The sequence below is a fragment of the Patella vulgata genome, chromosome 3, assembly GCF_932274485.2.
Source record: "Patella vulgata chromosome 3, xgPatVulg1.2, whole genome shotgun sequence".
NCBI classification, from domain to species: Eukaryota; Metazoa; Mollusca; class Gastropoda; family Patellidae; genus Patella; species Patella vulgata.
Window position 1 is genome coordinate 1,501,637 of NC_065881.2, and position 24,187 is coordinate 1,525,823.

The 24,187-nt window shown below is 39.2% G+C and overlaps 3 protein-coding genes across 6 annotated transcripts in view; 1 reads left to right on the forward strand and 2 right to left on the reverse strand.

Annotated features, from left to right (window-relative positions):
* LOC126814703 (glycoprotein-N-acetylgalactosamine 3-beta-galactosyltransferase 1) overlaps positions 1-5,170 on the reverse strand; it is a 50,586-nt gene extending 45,416 nt beyond the window's left edge. Inside the window, exon 1 of the mRNA XM_050540053.2 lies at positions 5,040-5,170. The gene's annotated coding sequence lies outside the window, so the exon portion shown is untranslated. The remainder of the gene's footprint in view (positions 1-5,039) is intronic.
* LOC126814711 (cell division cycle protein 23 homolog) overlaps positions 1-7,559 on the forward strand; it is a 62,815-nt gene extending 55,256 nt beyond the window's left edge. Inside the window, exon 10 of the mRNA XM_050540069.2 lies at positions 7,533-7,559. The gene's annotated coding sequence lies outside the window, so the exon portion shown is untranslated. The remainder of the gene's footprint in view (positions 1-7,532) is intronic.
* A 5,324-nt stretch (positions 7,560-12,883) lies between these two features.
* The window catches only part of LOC126814709 (uncharacterized), a 52,238-nt gene continuing 40,934 nt past the window's right edge, over positions 12,884-24,187 (reverse strand). The window contains exons 2-4 of one of the 4 annotated variants that reach the window (XM_050540066.2): positions 20,668-21,200; positions 17,928-18,194; positions 12,884-13,919 (exon numbers count right to left, since the gene is read on the reverse strand). In XM_050540066.2, coding sequence (XP_050396023.1) covers positions 20,743-21,200 — 458 coding nt within the window. In that variant the 3' untranslated portion in view covers positions 12,884-13,919; positions 17,928-18,194; positions 20,668-20,742. Of the gene's footprint in view, positions 13,920-17,927; positions 18,195-20,666; positions 21,201-22,251; positions 22,800-24,187 lie in introns of those variants that run through there. The other 3 variants (XM_050540068.1, XM_050540065.2, XM_050540067.2) reach the window with 3 other exon arrangements.

The window sequence follows — 24,187 nt, forward strand, 5'->3', positions numbered from 1 at the left end:
AATGTAGGCTTTTATAGATTAAACAAAAAGCTGATAAATGTTGAGATGTGTGGAACATCCTCGAGGCGATTTGTAACAAATCTCAGACACGATATATGTTTGATACTAGTTGAGTATCAGACCAGTATGGTTATTTCACTGGAAATGGGGCGCAAATACTCAAATGAGTCTCCTTAATTGGCCCTTTCAATGTCTGTCTACCTGTGGAATAACATGTACATTATTTGTATCTGTTAAATTTGTGCGGTTTATATATTAGATTAATATTTTTATTTACACATGGGCCGGGAGTGATAACGTCTACCGGAAACAAATTGCAAAAGAAACCATGAAGTTTCGGAGAGCGATATCTCGTATCACACGTCACTGATGAAACATGCCGAAACACATGTCACGCTAGACACCTTTTATTTAAATTACACTGATTTTACGCTGATTTTAAGTTACACTGATTTTAATTGTTTTACCCATTAGTCAATTTAAAGAAATTTCTATTTTCGAAAAATTAATGATAAAATTAATGATCGATGACCGAAAACTGACACACAATCCGGAATGACTCCAGACCACAAACAATTGTGGACGGATGGGTTCCAAGAAAAGTATTTATTGGGTGGTTATTTCCAATAAAAGTATGGTAATTTTGATATATATGGAAAGTAGAGATATCCAATCTTACTAGAGAAATACTGGATTCCCGAAAAACACTCATGGAGCGTATACCCCTAATCAACAGCCCGACGATTAGGAATTTCTGCATGCGTGATGTCAAAGGTCACACGCGAACATTGAGCGCTTGATGTACAAGTTGATAAACTTTATGAAGAGTTACACGTACAACACTTTCTGAGATAAAAATGACGGAAAAGGACGCGGGTAGTGGATAATCCAAGAATTTAATTAGGATTCGATATTTGTAATAAATAGTAAGCGATTAAAGACAACATCGTCTTATGTATGCAATGAATTCTCCTCTGACTTCCAAGAGAGGTAAGTCACGTGACGTAAACATGACCTGGTTTGATCTAATTTTTATAGCAGGACATTCCTTCGCAATTACAATGTTTGAGAAGGGGGGAGAGAGAAAGAAATGGGGTTTAACGACCACTCGACACAAACTAGGTCATTTCGGGACTAACATATGGTTCAATTTTATTTCCATAATTCGCTTGCGCGTACGTAGGGGTCTTTAGCAGTGGTGGGAAACCGGAGGACCCTGAGTAAACCCACGAGGTTGGACAGGCGACCCTACTCCTTGTCACGTACAACCGGGGATTCGAAACCTGTTTGAGAAGGATTTGAAGCAAAGTTATGACAAATTAATTAGTTTGAATATGTTTTTAGTCCATACATGTATATACCATTAAATCACCCAGTTTGTACGTGGGAACCCATCTTTAAAGACTAATAAAAGTATCATATGAAGTTAAACCAGTGTTGTCATCCACGAATTGAATGTTGTTTTTTTTTGGTGGGGGGGGGAGGGGGCTTGCAACCATTTGATAGAAGATTTTCCGATACATTCACCATTTTGTACACATTCTATTTACATTAAATTGATCCACGTGAACTAGCAGAGTGGCAAATCGTATCTGCTATAAAAATGTTTACCCAGAATATAATCCTACTATTTTATATAAACATATCTGTTATACAGTTCCTGCCGAGAAAGTTCACCCAGATTTTCCGGCGTGGTTTCCCCTTGTCAGTGATTCAGGTTGGAGGGCCTAACAAGGACAGTTGTCTAGTCCTTCGGATGAGACGAAAAACCGAGTTCCCGTGTATACATTGGAATGCACGTAAAAGATCCATTGGCAGTTGGAATTCGATATAAGAGTAGGCGATAGTGCCGCTGCCAGGGCAAAATTTCCCTCATTGCACACTGTATGGCGTATGCCCGTCTTCATTATCCCAGTATAGAAGCAGAACAGTAGGACGTTAAACCCCATTTCATTTTATTTCATTTATACAGTTCCTTGTATAAGACCCGACGTAAACACGTTCCCTATCATCAGTCATAATAAACATGTCCTCTATCTTCTCTATCATCATGTTATTGTTAACAGTTTATGGGGGAACAAAGACTATCATATAAGATCAAACTTTTATTATCAACTACCAACTTTCCTTCACATCAAGTTTCAAAGCTGTTATAATACTGTTTGATGTTTTGGCAGTATGCCATCAGTTGTTTATTTGCATTAGTTGGGGTGAGTTATGGTCATGGGAATAATATTTGGTGACTAACTTATTTAACATGTAATATATTTGAGACCAAAAGAAAAGTGGGATATTCGTCAATACACTTGCTTTATATTTATAATGTTGTTGTTCGTAATTAATGCAACGAAAAATATATTTTTCCGGGCAACGAGACATGTCCACGCCAGCGCTAAGTCATTTTTGTTATCCGCAAAGGTTGTCACATATTTATTATTTTGTTGCTAATGCAAACATTTACTACATACGTATTGATCAAACCTATAAATTAAGCATTTTTATACTTTCGATGGCCTCAACTACACGAAAATCTGACCGGTTGTAGTGTTGGGGGGGGGGGGGGCGATTCAGAGGGCCATACGAGCAGCTTATGACCCTTTGACGTCAAACATTTGATTTACCAATCAATTTTCAAATACAACTTTTGCTTCATCTTTGTCTACCCACCATTCCCTTCACCACACGCCAACAACTCGCTGCAGCATGCTAGTTCTCTGAACTATAAAAAACAAAACGAAAGGGAATCTGTGCTTTAAACAAATTGCTAGATGCACCGCAGGGTGTTTATTATCTTAGCAACGATACTTGACAAGCGAGACATAGTCTCGGTTTTCTATTTCAGCGTTATGTTTTAATTATTATTATTCTAACGGGTGTTTTAATTTATTTAAATCTCCGCAATCCGACGGTTTAGAAAGTTTGGTTATGAGCTTGTTATTATAAATGTCGAAATAATAGTTTATTTGATGCCAGCATAAAGATCTGTAATACACAGGTTTAGTTCTTAAGCAGTGGACACATAAGCCGAATCGTTCGGCCGAATCAATCGGCGCCGAATTTTATTCGGCCGAATGGGTGGACACACTAGCCGAATGCTTCGCCCGATTCAACCTGTCGATTGCATCACCTTTCACGTCACATGATTAAACATGGCGGCGTCTATGTCTTCAATCTATCACGTGACTTCTCGATATGAGTGGTGATTGGCTAATGAATTCTATATTCGGCCGAATGCTTCGGCGAAGCGAACACACCAGGCGAATATAATTCGGCCGAATATATCAAACCTGTTTGATTCGGGCGAATCATTCGGCCGAATGACAGTGGACACACTTGGCGAATTTCGACGCAGATTGATTCGGCCGAATCATTCGGCTAGTGTCCACCGCTTTAGATGATGCATCTTTAGTCAATGGTGCGTTTCGGTATATTAAACTCAGGCATAGCTTAAACATACATTATGCAAGAGCTAAATCTGCCTATCGCAGGTCTTTCTTTAGGCCTGAAATATTATCTAAATTATTAATTAGACATTAATTAACTTATCCAGACCATAATCAACTCTCGATGTCAAGGCTAGCCTTCGATATCGACTGGATTAGAATCCTATATGCTGCAAACGCTCATTGATAATTAAATCAAAACAAAGGATAATCGAGACGATGCTTTTTAACGTACTAACTTAAGTAATGATGAACGAGGATAGGCGGAAATTTACAAAGTTGATATCTCGGTTATCTCGGTTTCAACAAATTACCTTTACATTATCTAGTTTTTAACTATTATAGCGAGAACTGTCAGCTCTTTATCTAATCTCCCATAATGTATCTTTAATCAATGTTGCGTATTCGTTTTGTCTCAATATGTCAAAACTCACCTTATTCAATGTTGCGTTTGGGTTTCTTAAACCCAGACACAGCTTATATTATGGTTCGTATTCGTTGTGTTTCGGTATATTAAGCTCAGATATACCTTATTTAAGTGACAAATAATGAACAAATGCAATTAAATGTAAAGTCTTCATTAGCCCGTTTAGTGCAGAAACGCTAACCGCCATTTCATTCATTCAATTAAAGTAGCTAAGTCTCTAGCTCAATATCATCCAAAATCTTCGACATTGAAAACACGATTTATTTGTCGGTTTAAATCAACATTGATGTTTGTGATCTTACCGGGAAAAGATGGCCTTCTGATATCCAATATTTAAGACAAAATAAACGTTTTACAATGGGTACACGAATCGTGTACCATAATGCGTTTCAGCGCTATTTGTAATAAGGGGCTCGAAAAACGAGGCTAGGCATATTCCACAAGTCATGTCAAACGGTGACGCTATATTCTTATCTGGACAGCAAGCCCAATAAATAATATTGTCGTAGACTGGAATAACCAGACGCTAGAGATTGAAATTCGATGGAGAATACTGACGTATTTCGACGAAACTAACTGATTAAAAATTACTGTAAAAACAGAAACGTTTGAATGTAAATCAATTCATATACATTCATATTACATTATTGTATGCGTTGCGACCCATTTGTGTCAATTTCTAGGTCCCAAATATTAGCGACTTAGCTCCTTTAAATATTCAATAAACAATATGCTCATTAGTAAAATAAATGAAATGAAATGAGGTTTGACGTCCTACTGTTCTGCTCCTATCTGGGTTAATGAAGACGGGCATACGCCATACAGTGTGCTATAAGGGAAATTTTTGTCCGGGCAGCGGCACTATCGCCTACTCTTATATCGAATTCCACCTGCCAGGGGATCTTTTACGTGCATTCCAATATATACATCCGAAGGATTAGACAGCTGCCCTTGTCTGGCTCTCCGTTCTGCACCACTGATCATTAGTAAAAGACCTCGGTGCATAATTTAATATATTTAACTACTGCGAAGTTTTGCTTGAGATTAAGCACTTAGTAATTTAACTAGACTATGTGAATAATGTTTGTATATATTAATAACACACTTTTGTAACATTAATTACTATTTAGACCAATCTTTAAACAGTAAATGAAAATAGTGAATCTTACCAAAACCATATAACCCCACTCAATCCCTAAAACACATCCAAAATATATCTGTCTCTTATGACTGTTATTTCTCGAATAATTTGTATGCACCGATTAATGTAGTGTTAAGGTCATTATATGACTGGGCGACGAATCATATGACATTCGGTATGTTGAATATTTTATTCATTAGAGACTTTTGGCAAGCGTAAATTTCTGGTCCGTATATCGCGTATCCGTTTGGATTTTGTGTCTGACGTCATCAATGTGTGTGTATTTCTCATACGTGATACGACTGCACGTATCGAACAGATTTCATACGGCAAAGGTCCGTATAACATTGTCGTCTTTTTACCGTCCTTTTTGCTACTTTTAAATCCCGAAATGTTGTATCATAGCGTTTTTATCAATCAGTGTGTATCCTAGAACACGAAGGTGTATATTTGCTGTGATTTTAACAATGATAAAGACTGAAATTTAATCATTTTTAAATGGGTTTTTCATATTTTTCCTGTGTGCATGCTGCTTGATCTACGCGCTAAATTTAGGGAGGTGGGACCTTGCAAATCTGTAGATGATTTTATTCTATGGTAAAGGGGTATAAATGAAATGAAATGATACATTATTAGTGAAACCAAAAATTGCTGTCAGTTGAAGTCGAAGATGTGTAATAAGATTCGACATTGATTTTTTTTTAATAGCTCAGCGACATCGGACGACTTTACTGTAAATACTACCTCCGGGAAATTGTAGGTTAGGCACTTGACTAGCACTGATGGTGATCTTGGTAGATATCTGCCGTTATGCTGTAATAGAACTAAACTCAGCTCAGCTATGCATACGTACGCGACGTGAAAATCTGCCAAAACTCTAAAACTATACATTGACGCAGCGTATCACGTATACGATACGGATGGGAAAATTCCGCTTGCCAAAAGTCTCTATTTCTTTGTGCCTAATTTCAATAAATCGCAAAACCATTAAACAACTTTAAAGCGTTATTTGTGCCGAAGTGCTGTTTTCTGGGGGTTGTAGCTTATTCCAACACTAACGACGAAAACCTCAGATAAATAGTTAAGATTTTACTTTTAATAAACGAGTGTCCAAAACTGGCTAACGGTCACAATAACGAGATAGGTATCGCTAGGGCGAGCCGGTCACCAGACTAACGTTACAGTAGAATATAGAACATATATACAAGCTTAGGATTAAAATAATTATATAATAATATTTGATCAGAGATGTTAAATTGTAAACAGGAAACAGATGTTTAAATACAGAAGAAGATATAGACATACCAAGAACGCGTGTTAACTATGACGGGCGGATGCGGTCACAATGGGCCATTTATATGACTTACTAATTCAATTTATATGACTTACTAATTCCATTTATAAAGCTTTATAATTAATTACTTACTTAGGCACGTGTGGACGCTGAAACCCATCGAAATGGGTGACTGAATTGAATATTATTTTCATAGTTTGATAAATAATTATGAAACTACGTAATTATTTATCAAGTCTTATAAATCCATTTATATAACTTAGAAAATAATCGGCAAACTCCGTACTCCTTCGTTAAGTCGGCCAATTGGCCAATCAAATCCCTCGTTACATATAGCGGTGTTTTACCTTTCATGTTTTAGTTATCCTAGCGTCAATTTACTTTGCTAAGGTCACCGCTCCCCCTCCACCCACCGACCGGGGTAGTTCTTTTCACAATTTCTTGCGAGTTTGCCGAAATATCGTGTCGGATGTTGTGCGGCACGCGTGGGCCCAAGCCCTTGAAGACAACATACCCTCATCCTGACCATGGTCATCTTCTGCAGGAAGATTAGTGCGTCCGAATTCCATTAAAGGAAAAAATGTACGAATAAAATGATGTAGGCCCTGTGACACCGACGCACACAACTCGAAAACCGCGGACGGGAGTGGGAGGGGCTTGCCATTCAGTAAGACGACCTGTGATTGGCTGGCCGAAGCATCCTCGGGAATTTCCAGGCAGATGTACGAACTTTCCCGAATATTTAGTTCGTTAGATAATTCATTTATAAGACTTAGAAAATAGATTTATATAGCTACCATATTATTTACAAGACTTTATAAATCATTTATCAAGCTATGAAAATAATATTCAATTCAGTCACACGCTTCGAGGGGTTTCAGCGTTCGCACGTGCCTAAGTAAGTAATTAATTATAAAGCTTTATAAATGGAATTAGTAAGTCATATAAATGGAATTAGTAAGTCATATAAATGGCCCATTGTGACCGCATCCGCCCGTCATAGTTAACTATAATTACGTAATATATATATCGTTATATTTAGTATAAACCTAAACAGTTAAAAGACTTGAAAGATTAGTGAGATATCAATTCAGACATTGGTCAATTACTACCTTAACTAAAATTATATCATAAAATATATACAAAGATACACTATAACATTTGAATAGTAATATCTATAATATTAGAAAAGACAAGTCCGATCTTGAATCCTATTACGACAGTTTGTAATATACTATTCAAAAAAAGTAGGGGATATTTGATTTTGGGGGCATAATACTAAAATATGCAAATGACTACGAAAAAAGTCACTATAGAACCTAACAGAAGAAACATTTCCAGTTACATGTGACGCCCAAACGCACCAATAGCTACCGCATGGAATGCAGGTGATGCTTGGGATCATCATGGGGATCCAACCCAAGATTTGCACGACTCTGACTTTGAATGTTACAGTCATTGTGGCATTGAATTCCAGGGTGGAAACATCAGTTTAATTGTTTTAGTGACCAGAAAACAAATTTTGATATGCGTCGGCTTACCCAAAATGAAAGGTTACGTGCCCTTGGCATGCTACAGATCGGCACAACACAGGCGGTTGTGGCGCGGACGATGAATGTTTCTCAGTCTGTCATAAGCAGGCTATGGTCCAGATACCGTGATACACAATCTGTACAGGACAGACCACGCTCAGGTCGACCAAGGGCGACAACTCAAGCCCAGGATCGATTTATCCGTACCTTGGCCTTGAGAAATCGTGTCATCACAGCAAATCAGATCATCGCTCGTCTTCAAACAGACACTGGTGTGAGAGTGAGTGGCCAGACGATTCGGAATCGACTGCATAGGGGTCACCTTCGCGCCCGACGTCCTCGCGTGATCCCTTGTTTGAGAGATCATCACATTCAGGCAAGACGTCGTTGGTGTAGGGATCGTCAACACTGGGATAATCGACGCTGGAGCAATGTGATGTTTTCAGATGAGTCAAGGTTCACTGTTGATTTTTTGGACAGACGTAGGAGGGTGTGGCGTCGTCGAAACGAGCGCTTCCAAGACGTTAACGTCATCAGACATGATCGATTTGGGGGTGGTTCTGTTATGGTGTGGGGAGGCATCACTGTTGCTGGAAGAACGGCTTTACATGTTGTTGCAGGGCGTGTTACAGGCCAATACTACCGGGACAACATCTTGGCAGTCCATGTTGTGCCGTTCGCACGACGTCATGGCCGCCGTTTCATCTTCCAGGATGACAACGCAAGATGTCACAGGGCCAGGATCGTTACAGGTTACCTCCAACAACAGAACATCACCACATTACCTTGGCCAGCACTGAGTCCCGACCTCTCCCCCATCGAGCATGTCTGGGACATGCTTGGACAGAGGTTACGTCAACGTCAACAACGTCCTGCCAATGTCCAAGAACTTGCTGCTGCGTTGCAACAGGAATGGGACAATCTGGACCAAAATGACCTTAGACGTCTCTTTAGGAGTATGCCACGTCGGATCAATGCTTGTTTGGCAAACAGAGGAGGATTTACCCGTTACTGACTTGGTTGTGATGCTGTGGTAACTTTGCTGTTTGACCCCGGGTATCATTTTACCCTTATAATGGTCAGTCTGTGCCTTACTTAGACTAACGATCATTTGGAATAAATCGATGAATGTGAACTTCATTTCATTTTGTCATTTGTTTCTTCGTCAGTTTCATTAGGTGACTTTAATAACACTTAAAAATCAAATATCCCCTACTTTTTGTGAATAGTATATTATGTGAGCCGCGGTAGCTCACGTTGACGTGGGCGTAAAATAACCATTGGTACTTGCAAATATAATAATGAAGAGTTGGCCGCCGTAGCGCATGTCAGTCTTCATTAACCAGGTTTCCCGGGGCCTGTTTCACGAAGTTTTAACTAAGATAAAATCCAAATTTTAGTAATTTGATTGGATAATTTTAGATTGATTTTAGTGCTTAGCCAATCAAAATTGAAGTATCTACTAAAATTTGGATTTTATCTTAAGTTAAAATTTCGTGAAACAGGCCCCCGGTTTATATTAAAAAAAAACCTCTATTTTTATACGTCCACGCCGTCGCCCCTGTCTGTGTGTGTGTGCGTGTGTGTGTCTGTGTGTCGCCTACAGGCCACAATTCTTAAGTGATCATCTTGAATCTTTACATACTTATTCCTTATACCCTAAGGATGATCTTTATTGTTGTTGGTGCATGCCCGACCCCCAGGGAAGGGCCACGCCCATTTTTGGTATTTCTTTGTTTATCATCTACAGACCGCATTTCTTAAAGTATCATAATGAAACTTTGCATACTTATTCTTTGTACCCTAAGAAACATCCCTATTGTTTGGGGTGCATGTCCAACCCCTAGGGGCAGAGCCACGTCCATTTTCTTTTTGTGTGTCGCCTACAGGCCACAATTCTTAAGCGATCATCTTGAAACTTTACACACTTATTCCTTATACCCTATGGATGATCCCTATTGTTTTTGGTGCATACCCGATTCCAACGGGGCAGAGCAACGCCCATTTCTTGTATTTGTTTGTGTGTCGTCTACAGACCGCATTTCTTAAAGTATCAAATTGAAACTTTGTATACCTATTCTTTGTACCCAAAGGAACATCCCTATCGTTTGGGGTGCATGCCCAACCCCAAGGGGCAGAGCCACGCCCATTTTCTTTTTGTGTGTCTGTGTGTCGCCTACAGGCCACAATTCTTAATCGATCGTCTTGAAGAAATTTCGTATGAATTCCTTATACCCTAAGGATGATCCCTATTGTTTTTGATGCATGCCCGACCCCTAGGACAGAGCCACGCCCATTTGTTCTTTGTGTCTCTGTGAGTTGCCTACAGGCCACGATTCCTAATTGATTGTCTTTGAACTTGGGATATGTATTCCTTATAGCCTAAGGACTGCATGTCCCGACCCCCAGGGGCAGAACCACGCCCAATTTTTGTGTTTATCGTTTACAGGCCGGAGTTCTGAATGGATCAACTTTTTACTTGGCATATGTATTCCTTATAGCCTAAGGGCGTAAACTATTGATTTTGGTGAATGCCCCGACCCCCAAGGGCAGAGACACGCCCACGTTTTGCCTTTAGCGCCCGAAGGCCACAATTCTGAATGAATTATCTTGGAACTTGGAATACTTATTCCTTATACCCTAAGGACGGCAATTATTGATGTTGTCATTTCAATAACAGGGTGGTACCTATTTATATTATTCTATATCCAACCCCCACGGGCAGAGCCACACCCGTTTTTTGTATTTATTGTCTACAGGCTGCAATTCTAAATGGATCATCTTGGAACTTTGCATATTTATTCCTTATACCGTAAAGACAGCAACTATTTATTTTGATGCTTGCTCCGACCTCCTGGGGCAGTGTCACACCCACTTTTTTGTTAGTATGTAGTCTGTAAATTTGGCAAAACAAACCCAATGCCTAGCCTTCTTTGCCTCATATTACAGCCATTTCATATTTCATTCTCTTCATTTTAAAAAGTACCATATCAATCAAAGCTGGAATGTGGATGTATATTGCAGCGTTAGTGGCGGCGGCAATGTCCCCTCATAAATCTGGTCTGCCCTCTATTTGCCCCCACCCCCGCCCCCAATAATTTGTGATACGTTTCGGTAATCAATACCTTCTACGGTGATTAAATCCCACATCCCCACTCAGTCATAGACTTGCATGTTGTAGAGTGATTTCTTACCAAGCCCATCCTGCTGTAAACCTATTATAAACAATAACCCGTGAACCGCTGGAGAAATGCTTTTTACGATCCTCAATGGTTTTGGGTATAGGTTCAAAGCGGCGAGAATATGCATTCACTTGATACACTCACTCCGTTTATTTGACATTTCCCTCTCTGTTCGGATAAGCTGGTGATTTGGCGAAGAACAGTATCTGGTCAGCTCTATTTCTGAAATACTGCCCGGCTGCATTTCCTGCAGTCTATTTCACAAAATATCGTGGCGAAAATATTCATTCACTTTGATGCACTCACTCCGTCCGTTTGACACTTTCCTCTCTGGTCGGATAAACTAGTGATTTGGCGACAGGCGGTATCTGGTAAGCTCTATTTATCTCGACGATCAGTGCCTGAAATACTGCCAGACTGTATTTCCGGCAGTCTACGTTTCAAATTTTCGGGGGCTTCGTTCATTTGACACTTTCCTCTCTGGGGTCGGATAGATTAGTGATCAGGCAGCCTGTTTTTCTAAAATTTCTGGGGGAGGGCCCCTTACCCGTAGTTGAAGCTCGTGCCTTTGCCCCCTTAACCTTGGGCCTTGCCCCAGCTTTGCCCCTGGCGCCGTCACTGCAGCGTTAGCGATGATCTCGTTATGGCAAGTTGGCAAAACGAACCTACCGTATTTATCAGAGTATTTCATCCAGCCTTGACACCAGACTCAGATTGCATTAAATAACTGGTACCAAACCTTCTTCCACTCGCGCCCCCTTACGACATATTACAGTTAACCAATTTTGATAAAAAAAAATTGATAGAACCTTAAAATGACATATTACAGTTAACCAATTTTGATAAAAAATTTTGATAAACCTTAAAATGAATCACCTTACAGGGGTGGCTCCACGACTGTATGCAGAAAGGGGTTTGCCAGGATCACGAGACAATGTATCTTTTGGGGGTGGTGGTGGGTGTACCTGGTGGGGTTCATACTATCGTATATATGACTGATCAACAGTTCTGATTGGTTTTACTCTCCAGATTGGGTAGACATTATGCTTCTGGTTGACATTTGATGATAATGCTGGGTTGCCACTATCACGATTCGTACTGCGACTGAAATCGTGGTTTTAATCCTGGAGTAATCGTGATGATCCTACCAGGTCTTATAATATATTACGGTCAGTCGTGGCAATCGTGATGACCGTATCGAAAAGTATTCGAACGTGCCAACCCTAACCCTAACCCTAACCCAACCCTAACCCTAACCCTAACGTACCAGATTGTGGACTATATAGGGACAATCCTATCCCTACACATCGCACGACAGTGGGAACCTAGCACAGTGGTTCTCAACCCTTTTTTTGCCAATGGCAAACTTTGGAACACATGAAACAATAGCGACACACCTGGCTAAATATATATGAACACTATATGAATTTTACAAAATAAAAATATGGTAAGTCAGACGTATGGTAGCATAACGTATAAAGCACACGACCGTGACACTTTTCTCATAAAAAATGCTGTTTTACATTATTTTTTTTTTGTAGCTGAGCTGGATGTACCACCTGCCGTCTTGATCGCCTCTGCTTAAAGATACATTATGTAAGATTTAGATAAAGGAACGGGCGTTCTTGCGTGGCGCTTCTTCTGTTTTTGGCCACGAAATGGTGTAGCGGGATGGTAGTGTGAGGAATTCTGCTGCAATTGTTGCTCAGGACCCACACTCAGGTAATTTCTCTGCCACCAGTGATCTATTGGCCGCCCACAAGCCGTTTAAAGTAGAGCCTCGTAAGAGGAGAGGGCGGACTAGCTAAAAAGTAGTTGTACTATTTTCGGCTCTCTCCCGTCGAACAAACGGAACAAAACTGTATAAAACTATAAAGTTTTATTATGTATTATAACATATATACAGGTAAGTTTTAATGGACTCGGAAAACTCTTTTATACTATTTATAAAGAGGCGAACTGTCCCAGCTCAAGCCGTTCTGTGATCTGTTCTGTTTCTGTGCAATAGCTTAAAGCTATACTGTGTATTTAAAGTCTGTGTCTGTTCATTAGATGCAAGCATCTAAAGGCTGTATCTGTTTATAAACCGCAAGCAGTTTAAAGTCTGTTCATTAGATGCTAGTATCTAAAGGTGCGCTCAAAGAGCATTCCCCAAGAACTATAGGTGTATTATCTAGAGCTTCGCTTCAACCCTGGAGACGAATATCCCAGTGGGAACAACTGACCCATGCAAAATTATAAACTATACACTCCTTATATGTATACATTGTCAACAATATAAATGCAACATTATTTAACAGATGGACATAATGTGATTAATGATTAAGTTGACATACAAAAGTATCATTTAGTTACGTTTAATAAGTTATATGATATGCATATAAATAAGAATTGAAAGCTATATATTCAAATTCAGCTATTTAAGTAAAGGAAGATAATAATACTCAATAATATTAGACAATGTATTATGGTACATTTCCAACAATATAAATTATATAATAGGGATATAAACTCACTAATAGTATGCTTAATAACAAGACATGGGTTTCTTTCAAATTATAAAATTAAACATAATATATGACAGATAGCAATATTATTATAAAACTTAGAAAGAGTCTGTCAACATACTATTCATACAGTTATCAAATATCCAGTCCCTCACTATATATAAATAACAGTGACCTTTATCTAAATATAGCCGTTATTAGTCTGACTATTTAGTCGTCTACAGACTATAAATAAAACAATACTAACAAAATGAAACTAGCTTTGCCACAGGCCGTCTGATCTGGGGTAGAACTACCCTACTGTAAAGATTAAGATGAGAATTAATGTAAAGTAGACGATTACAACCAGTCCACCAGTCTTCATAAAATGTAGGCCTACTGCCATTTTCTTTCCTGAAAACAAAACACCAAATAAAAACATTCACAACTGCAATTTAAATACACGCCAGAGAATGAAATGAAATGGGGTTTAACGTCCTACTGTTCTGTTCGACTGGGATAATGACGACGCTCGCATATCGGTATCTAATATTGTCAAGTGTTCTTTTAAGTGCAAGCCAACGAACGACTGACTAGACGCTGTCCCTTGCCAGACCGTCCGAGAAAAGCGGGGAACTACGACGGAAAGAACCGATGAACTTTCGCGGTCAACACATTGATCGAACACGGGACCTTCAGGGTAGCGAGCCAACGTCTTACTCACTGAGCCACCGTGGCTCCCTTCAGGGAGTAGTGAGCATAGGCTCGTGGCTCCCATCGATTGGTTAACCCTTTCAGGTGCACGTTGTGTGAATCACATAGCAGGTATCATTCAAGCTTTTTACGTACATATATATTTGAATTAAAAGGCAGCGGTTTGGTTTTTATTTGCATTTATATTTCGCATCTGAAAATTAACTAAACTGTTATCCAAAAACATTTTAGTGTCATATGGAAAAGATTTAATAATTCTCACAAAATTGCTACTATGTGTACTATGTGATAAAGAGAGGTAAAATGGCAATTCACGCTTGATACAAAAACCATTGACTATTTGGAATTCATCATTTAATTTTTGGTATCTGTAACATGCAGATGCTAAAAGACAGTAATGAAGTGAAATGAAATGTGGTTTAACGTCCTACTGTTCTGCTACTATACTATACTGGTCGCCTGTCCAACCTCGTGGGTTTTCTCCGGGTCCTCCAGTTTCCTCCCACTGCTAAAGACCCCTACGGGGAATCGAATTATTGAAATAAAATTAAACCATATGTTTTTGTCGAGTGGGCATTAAACCCAGTTTCCCCCTCTCTCTAAAGTCTTGTTTCCATTATTATACAGGAATAGTGCATCCTACTGACAAAGGTTGTAGAAGAATCGAAGAGAGAGAAATGAAATGAAATGGGGTTTAACGTCCTACTGTTCTGCTTCCTATACTGGGCTAATGAAGACGGGCTAAAAGAGAGAACACTCTGGCATACGCAATATGGTATCACACTACAAATTTGCAAAATCCTTACTGTGAGTTAAAAGTTAGGGGTCCGATTCGGTTCCTGTCAAGCGTTGGGCCTGATTTGCATGTAACATAACTCTGCATGTGGGAAGCAGATGAATACCGATGTCTTCGCTACGTGTAAAAATGTATTGGAGACAAAGTCACTACATTTCAGAAAGCAGTGCCCAGTAGTTATTACAAAACACTATAAAACATGCGCATGGGGTCCTTGGAGACGAGACCCCACGTGCAACGACAAGGGTTAAGAGACACACCCTTTTATCAACACAAAATCCTATTTTAAATGTTGTCCCCCCCCCCCCCTGACCCCTTTTGGACAATCGTGATACACCAGTCGGAGCGAAGCGATTGACCCAGATCGAGATCGCTACTGCAATAGAACTTAATAAAGTTATCGATTGGTTTCAAAGAACAGGCAAATCGTCCAATTGTAAGAAGAGATTTCTATGACCACTATTTTGATACCAATACTGTTTAAAGTAGCTAAGTCTCTAACTGTAATCATCCAAAGTCTTGCACGTTGAAAATACGAATTATTTGTCAATTCAAATCAACATTGATGTTGTGATCTTACCAGGAAAAATTAGGCTTCTCATATCCAATATTTAAGATAAAATAAACATTTAACCACTAGTATGTTCCAGCGTCATTTGTAACAAGTGACCAGAAAGAACGAGGCTAGACATATTCCACAACTCATGTCAAACGGTGACGCCATATCTTATCTGGAGAGCATGCGCAATGGATTGGAATAACTAGACGCTAGAAATTGCTATACGGTTGAGACTCATGCCGTATTTCGCTGGACATAACTGCTTTGAAATTAGAGTCAAAACGGAAACAATTCAATGTAAATCAGTTTATATAAAATCAGATTACATTATTATATGCGTTGCGACCCATTTGGGTCAATTTCTAGGTCTCAAATATTAGTGATTTAGCTCCTTTAAATCCCTACGCTGGTTACCCAATCGGGAAATTAATGGCGGCCTGTATCCATATGGCCACAGATCACCAATGATTTCCCCATTGACTTTAATGTTAATTCTCGTCTTTTAGACCGGCTCTAACTTCTTCCCAAATTTTCGCTGGGTAGAACGCTTCCTACCACAGATGGAGCAACATGTGGCAACCTCTTGTCCAAAAGCACGTGTGGTTCATAGAAAATTTGAGATACACAAACGGGAAGTAAAGACCAATAAAACATGCAATTTTCCGCTCCACATTTCAACCTAACCAACTTTTCAACCCCTGTATCCTTCCACCTCAAAATCATGAATATTCACCAAAGTCTGGCAGAGAATTTATTTTCAAACCCTGCAAAAGGGGGAAAAAGGAAAAGGGAGAGAACGACTGAAAATAACTTTAGCCCTTTATTTTGGTGAGTTGTGTCCATGTTTCGTCATGCAACTTAGAGTAATCTCCCCATAGATCATTTTCTACCCTTTCAACTCAGGATATAGTTTGCAAATTGATTACAAACGTGAATAATGGGAGGGAAATACCCTGGATTAACAGAAAGAACGATGTGACCGAAAGATGTAAACAAATATTAAAAGATGAATTCCCAGCTGGTATCATCTAAAAGAAACTGTATAAAACAACTGGAGTCAAAATAATCTTGTCTGCGATATAACTTCGGTGGAAGCGGACGTTAAATAAATAAAAGCTATTTCACACGTCTAAATACAGATGACACAAATACCATCTTCTATTAGTATGACAACAGGCAAAATCTTGGTAAGCAATTTTATGTGGTATGCATGGTTAACCAATTTTATGTGATATCGTAAGAAACTGTATAGAAATTATCCCACTGATCAGTAGTGAATATTCTCTAGTCCGCAACAGTCACTGATGACATCGATGCGACTTAATGAGTTTTCCTTCTGCAAATTAAATTCTAAAACATTTTTTTTTAAACATTAGAAAAGTAAATAAAGGTGTTTCAAGTATATGTAGGTAAAAAATATTTCCTATTTAGTGTAAATGGGTATCTAAAATGAGTAAAAAGCACCATTCTGCCCGAACCAGTAGCGTCTTATGTAAACAATGCCCGCGCCATTCAGCCAATGATTGATGCCGCATGATATGACGTCACATGATAAAGCAGTCATATTTTACAGAGGTATTAGTCTTCGCAACACCTTTGTAAATTGTATGTGAGTGATTAGGCTATTTGTGAAAATAAAGAATCAACAGGGAAAGAAATGACCAGTCTCGGTCTTTATTAATTGTTAAATTCTTGAGCCAAAAATAAAAATAAATATTTGCCCGACCGATCCTATTTTTTGACGCAAAATCGCGGACCCTAAACTTTGTTTCTAATTTCCGAGGGCCTACAACTCGACCGTGCGTGCTTTTTTGCCGACAAATTTCATTATTGAGACATTAGGCTACCTCAACCTTAAGCTTTATTCCAACAGATCTACCCTAGAAACAGTAAATACAGATATTGTTTTTCGTGGGGGTGGTTGGCGCCGCTGAATGGTTAGCACGTGCGCGCTGTATCATAAGGTCTGTCATTGAGTCAACGGGCGTGTTTTCGATTACCCGGTTGTACGTGACAAGGAGTAGGGTCGCCTGTCCAACCTGGTAGGTTTTCTCCGGGTCCTCCGGTTTCCTCCGGTTTCCTCCAACTGCTAAAGACCCCTACGAACAAGCGAATTAATGAAATAACATTGAACCATGTGTTAGTGACGAAATGACCTAGTTTGTGTCGAGTGGACGTTAAACACCATCTCTCTCTCTGTTTTTCTTTGGCTAAGTGGAAAGAAAACACACATTTAATGATTTCCGTCGACCGTGACCAGAATTATAAATAAACCCGATATGGTACCCCCGCTTGTCTATTTTTACATCAAAAGAGACACGGCCAGTCACGTGAATGTCATTATAATACATACTTGTAGTAGATTTAGGTCTATGTCCCATTTGCTCGACATCGTCATCATCCGCTCCATCGTCGTCCTCCTCCCCATCACCATCTTTATCATCACCATCATAATCATCCCTACTACTTTCAGTATACGATGATTCTTGTCCACCAGTAAAAACAGATTTCAATGCATTCCACGCGATCATATCGTCGACCCAATTGTCTTCAAAATAAATTATTTTATGAAGTCTAAGGCCAAAACCTGGTTCAATTTCTGTTCTTCGAATACCCAATGCTATAAATATAACACGATCACTGGTGCCATTTTGTATATTAGTATGAAATGAAAACTGTAATTTAAATCGGGTAAAACCATCTCGCTGAAAGTCGTGTGTGAGAATAACGACTATGCGTTCTGAAAGATCTACTGTTTCAACAAAACTATCTATTAACAACGACCCGGGTATCGCATCCCTCTGTTCTATAAAACACTGGGTACATCCAATATCTCTTAACATTTCCTCTGCTTTTAAACAAAATTTTAAACTGTCTCGACGTTCATCGGTTACAAATAAACAATTATATAGACATGGTATTTCTACAAGCGACGCCATTTTCTCTGTTACTGCCGGGGAAAACCCAACGCCTTATTTCCGTATATAAATCCCCGATTATTGTTTACATATAGGTCAACGATATACCACTCACATATAATCTAGGATAACAAATAAAATCTCGCTGGTGATGGGAGAGAGGAGAGATTACTCCACATGCGCGTTTGGAGTCTATGGCAGTGGGAGAGTAAACCAGAGGATCCGGAGGAAAACCCACGAGGTTAGATACGCAACCCTACACTATACCCCTTATCACATACCAGTCTGTTTCACAGAGTTAATGCGAAAGGCTGGCCTTTATAACTTATAAATTCACATGCATTATAAGTCTACGTGTGACGTCATATCACACGAGCTCGATAGCGCGTTTATCATTTACATAGGACGTGGTAACGTAAACTGGTCCGGGCAGAATGGTGCTTTTTACTCTTTTACGCTATCGTGTTCTATTTTATGTACCCATTTACATAACAGCGCCCAGAATCAAGTAATTTTACTGAAACTTTTGATATATTTATTGTTTATTATCCATTTTAAAACAGTTATAGGAGAACGGCCAGCTCATCATATAGGATGCATCTATAGCATTATACACTGATAGCTGTAAGACAGGATTACGTGTATCTATGAACCTATAAGCGACCGCGGGGGGGGGGGGGTAGCCCCATCACTCCAACCAAAGACACCCTAAACACGAAAATTTAATTTAGCTCCGACCAAATTTAGGTTTCCATCTCTCATCAAAAGACCAAAACACATCAGACCACTGCCCTGGCAATCTATTTTGTTGGGTCAAAAAGATTAATACGATATGTATCAATTTATTTACCAGTCATAATATTATCGAAAAATAAAAAGTTTAAATTTATAGATTTTGTTCTGTATTGTAAAGAAAGCATGCAAGCTTTTGACAAGCTAACACATATATTAGGCTGTCGACAACAGTTTTGTATAAGACGTTGATTCGGCAAATATTTTCATGGTTTTTAAGGAGTTTTATGAAAAAATAAAAGAGAGAGAGAAATGGAGTTTAACGTCCACTCGACACAGACTAGGTCATTTCGGGACTAACATATGGTTTAATTTTATTTCAATAATTCGCTTGCGCGTAGGGGTCTTAAGCAGTGGGAGGAAACCGGAGGACCCGGAAAAAAATCCACAAGGTTGGACAGGCAACCCTACCCATTGTCACGTACAACCGGGGATTCGAACTTATGAAAATATACCATAATCCACCGTGGCCACGGCATTCGGGTAAGAACATCCAAACCAACTGCCAATATTCTACCGTGTTTATAAGTTGTGGTGTACCGACCTTATAGTCATGGCCACTGGCCAGTACTAAATTAGTATCTACATCATAGGCACGGCCAGTACAAAATTAATATTTACATCAATTAGAAGCAGCCTGATTGTGTCCTAAAAATTGTGACGAACAAACTCATTTAAATAGTTTCCTACTTTCTTCCAAATGAAGGAGACAATACTATTTCTTATAGTGCCAGTTGTGACAATACTATTTCTTATAGTTCCAGTTATGCCGTAGGTTGTATGCGATGTCACTTACTGTAGAAACGTCGGTTAAATACCAACCAGGCCTTCAGAAATAATAGGTATTATAAAATGGAAAGAGATCATCCAATGCTCAGCCCGTCTGCATTATCCCCATCGGATTTGAACAGTAGGGCGTTAAACCCCATTTCAGTTCATTTCCAAGTTAGAGCTGTTAATATAAGCATGCTCCTGAGTGACAGAGTGAACGTCCCTGGTGAATGTAGGACTAAAGGGAGATAATGCTAGTGGTTGTAAATAAATTACGTTCGATAAGATTCCTCCGCAGTCTGGAGACATTTACCATGTCATCAAATCATTAATTGGATAGAGGTGTTGTCTAAGGTCAATTTTGGGCCCCATTTGTCAAGCAGTATATTATATTAGTTGTTATACTCACAAGGAGGGGTTGGATCATTGAGTCAACTGGCGTGGTTTCGATACCCCGGTTGTACGTGACAAGGAGTGGGGTCACCTGTCCTCCGGTTTTCTCCTATTGCTAGGCGGAAGCGAATTATTGAAATAAAATTGAAACATATGTTAGTCCCAAAATGACTTGGTTTGTGTCGAGTGGACGTTACCTCCCCCTCCCTCTCTACTCACATGACGATTTCTGTTCACTGGACTGAGTAGTTGTTTTCATATCCCCTGAAGAACTTCCTTGAAGCACGGTGGTATCTATATTTGACTCAGATCCGAGCCCTTTTTCATGTCCAATACGTTTCCAGATATGCGTTTCAACCGGTGTATTTTCGTGTAGTACAATAGTCTCTGGTGTGGACGATCTTCTTCAATACTATCGGGACTTGTCAGCGGAAGGTCTGGGAAACTCATGGCAGCATCAGCTGTGTCCCCTCTAGGGCCAGCGAGATTGGAAATAACTTGGATTGTAGGTAATCCGTCTGATACACCCCTTGCAACTCCACCTGGGCGTGAAATACTTGCAGATCCACATGGCGGTCTATCTGCTTGACCTTGGTCTTCAATGCCACTACTGACTCCAGGTTTGCTAGTGTTAGACACACCTTGGCCCATTGCTGGTGTAGGTAGGATTTCAATGCCACTACTGACACTAAGGTTGTTAATGTCGGGTGCACCATCTTCAGCGAGGGTATCAGCATCGTGGGTTTCCTCAACTGAAATACAGATATAAAGAGATAAAATACAATTCTCGTTATGAACCACAGCTAAGGAATATTACCGAATCTAGAGGGTGCACTTTACCCCCCCCCCCCCCAGCACACACACGCGCGCGCGAACTTCGGTGCAAAAATAAATGCCCCATCCTACCGGTGATCCTGTTCATCAGGGCGAATAGCGTATTTACAGTGCATCCATGGACATTATTCAAGTACTGGAGCTTCAGTTGTTAGACTTTGGTCTTTTGGAAGCTGATTGAGTAATGACGATAAATTATATACAGATTTACTGATCTGTCAGGTTGGTGATCTGCCAATGGGAATTATTGATCCTGACCCCCAATTATGACCAATGTTCATTTATTGATAAAATAGCTATAACTTATATCAATGAAAACATATCCCCCCCCCCCACACACACACACACACACTTAAAAAAGACGATTCCATTGTTTATCATAGATTGCTTTACTGTGCATCGTAGTGGATGCTTACAACCAGTCCCAAGAACAATTCGCTTTACTTTGTATTAATGATGTTAGGCCTATTATTTCTTAAAATGTCCGGTTTAACCTCACTTTCCCCACATTTGATTGTTTTGATAAAGGATGCGAAGGTTACTAGACTGCCGGTGTAGGACTATAGTCTGTTCTAATCGATTAGTATCACTGGTGTAAATTTTTGTTACTGGTGAACACTTCCCACAGTAGATTGGGCAAATTGGTGAAATCAGTTCACTAATAAGTTTACATTGTGAGTAGTTTTGATGTAATAATTAATTTGACAAAAATAAATAAACCACTGATATTTAATCACAGTTTATCAGTTGATCTATATATAGCTCCTCTGAATCACAAATGGTTATAGACTATACTTTAAACCCCCTTTGTTGATTAATTAGTCATGGCCTGGTGGACCCAGACTCTAAACAATAAATGTGGGGAAAGTGAGGTGTCCCCCAATGTCCGTATGCTGTATGTCCAGTCTGTGAGTTTGTCTTCTGGGGATTTGTTTGTTTATGCGTGATGCGGTTCTTTGTAGGCCCTACCTGTAATGGTTGCTTCAGATCTTTGATCCAGTGCTGAAACTGATTTGTTTTCAAGGAAAAAATTTCTCAACCGAGCCCAATTAACTTCATCTACTTCCCATTCCTTCTCAAAATATAAGATTTGTTCGATAATTAGTCCAAATTCTTCTGGTATATCATCCTTCCCTTCACCTATAACAATAGGCAGGAAAGTGGTACTTTTACCGCCATCGATCAAGTTCTTAAACGATGTTTGCTCGGTGTATTTATGCCAGTAATTGACCCTAAAGCCTTCAGTTAAAATGACCACTACTTTCTCGGATGGTTCAATCAACCCAGCCGTGAACACTTCAAATAAATTACTTCCGGGAAGAATTTTCTCAAAATAATACGAATCGGTAAAGCCACACGCTGCTAGTTCATCTTCCATTTTCGCTAGAAAAGCTCTAGACAATTGGTGGTCTTTATTTCTGTTACTTGCTGGACCCTCATAATAGTTGTACAGAACACAATAATGGTACTTTTTTCCTCTTAATTTCGGCTTTGGAATAACCCCGTCCATTTTTACTCACTGTTCCCAGAAATAGGGAAATATTAGCATTTTGAGGCATACAAAGTGTCAAAAATGGACCATTTTGTAGAAAAAGGTAAAAGAAAGTCAATTTTTGAAAAATATTCCAATATTTTGAATATTTTTGATGTGACTTGTCTGAAACTCTTTAAATCTTTTCGCAGAACTCACATTTCGACAAAATTAAGAAAGAATCTTCAATTCTAGAACAAAAGGCCCATGGACCTGAGCTGCAATCCGGTATACAAAACACTACATAACTTTAAAGGGTCACCATTTCTGCAGTAATTATTTTTTTCTGATTCTGTATTATAATAATGTTGCAAAAATAAATGTGAAGCTATAAAGAAAAGAATTTTGATGATATATGAACTTATAAAACCATATAGGAGGCAGACCACCATTAAATTTCATCATCTCATCTCGGTACCCACGAATTGTAGTTCGTCTATTTATAGCAATTCTCTCTCTCTCTCTCTTTTCTCCCCTTTTGCATGCCCATTTGTGTTGATTTTTTGGTCTAGAATGGATGAAGAGGGTTTGAATTAACATTTTCTGCCAGGTTTTGGTAAATATTCATGATTTTGAGGCGGAAGGATAAGAGGGTTATCAGGTTAGCTACGGCGATATGTACGGCAACTAGTTACATGTTTTTAGTATGCTTCTTCAAGTTTGTGTATCTCAAAATTTTGGTGGTCAACCTCATACAAATTTTAGTGCAAAGACATGACCATTTGTTCCTCTGTCTGTAGTGGAAAGCATTCAGCCCAACGAAAATTTGGGGAAAAGTTGGAGGTGGGCAAATAGGCCAGAATTAACATTGAAGTCAATGGGGAAATTAATGGTGGTCTGCCTCCTGTTTCGGTTCCTATTCTGAGAGTTGCGTCCCCTTGTATTAGGTTACCTTACATTAAAGTATCACAAGCTGCTTCAAATGTAGTAAGAGTTTTAAGGACGGACAGGGAGATTAGGACGGCAGTGGACTCTAGCTTGTGGTCATCTGACCACATGGATTGATTCCGATTTATCCTACACGCCTGTGGGGTTACAGTTTTGAAATTGTCACCAATAACACAGGTTATATTATATCACAATGGTTAACTATACATATGTGTCACATTCCTTGACGCCTCGTTTTCGATAATATCGCGTGCAGATAATAAAAGTTCGTCTGCTTTGGTTTCATTTTTAATAATAATAATAATAATAAAAACTTTATTTAATGATTTTTTAGTTTGCAAAAAAACAACCCCTAATCTTCCATATAAGTCCCTCCTGAGCTACAAAGACATAGACAATTTAGGAACAATGAGTGGAAGATAATCATGGGATAGATTTAAGAAAATTAATGAAGCTAATGGCCAATTGTTACTTATTCACTATTAA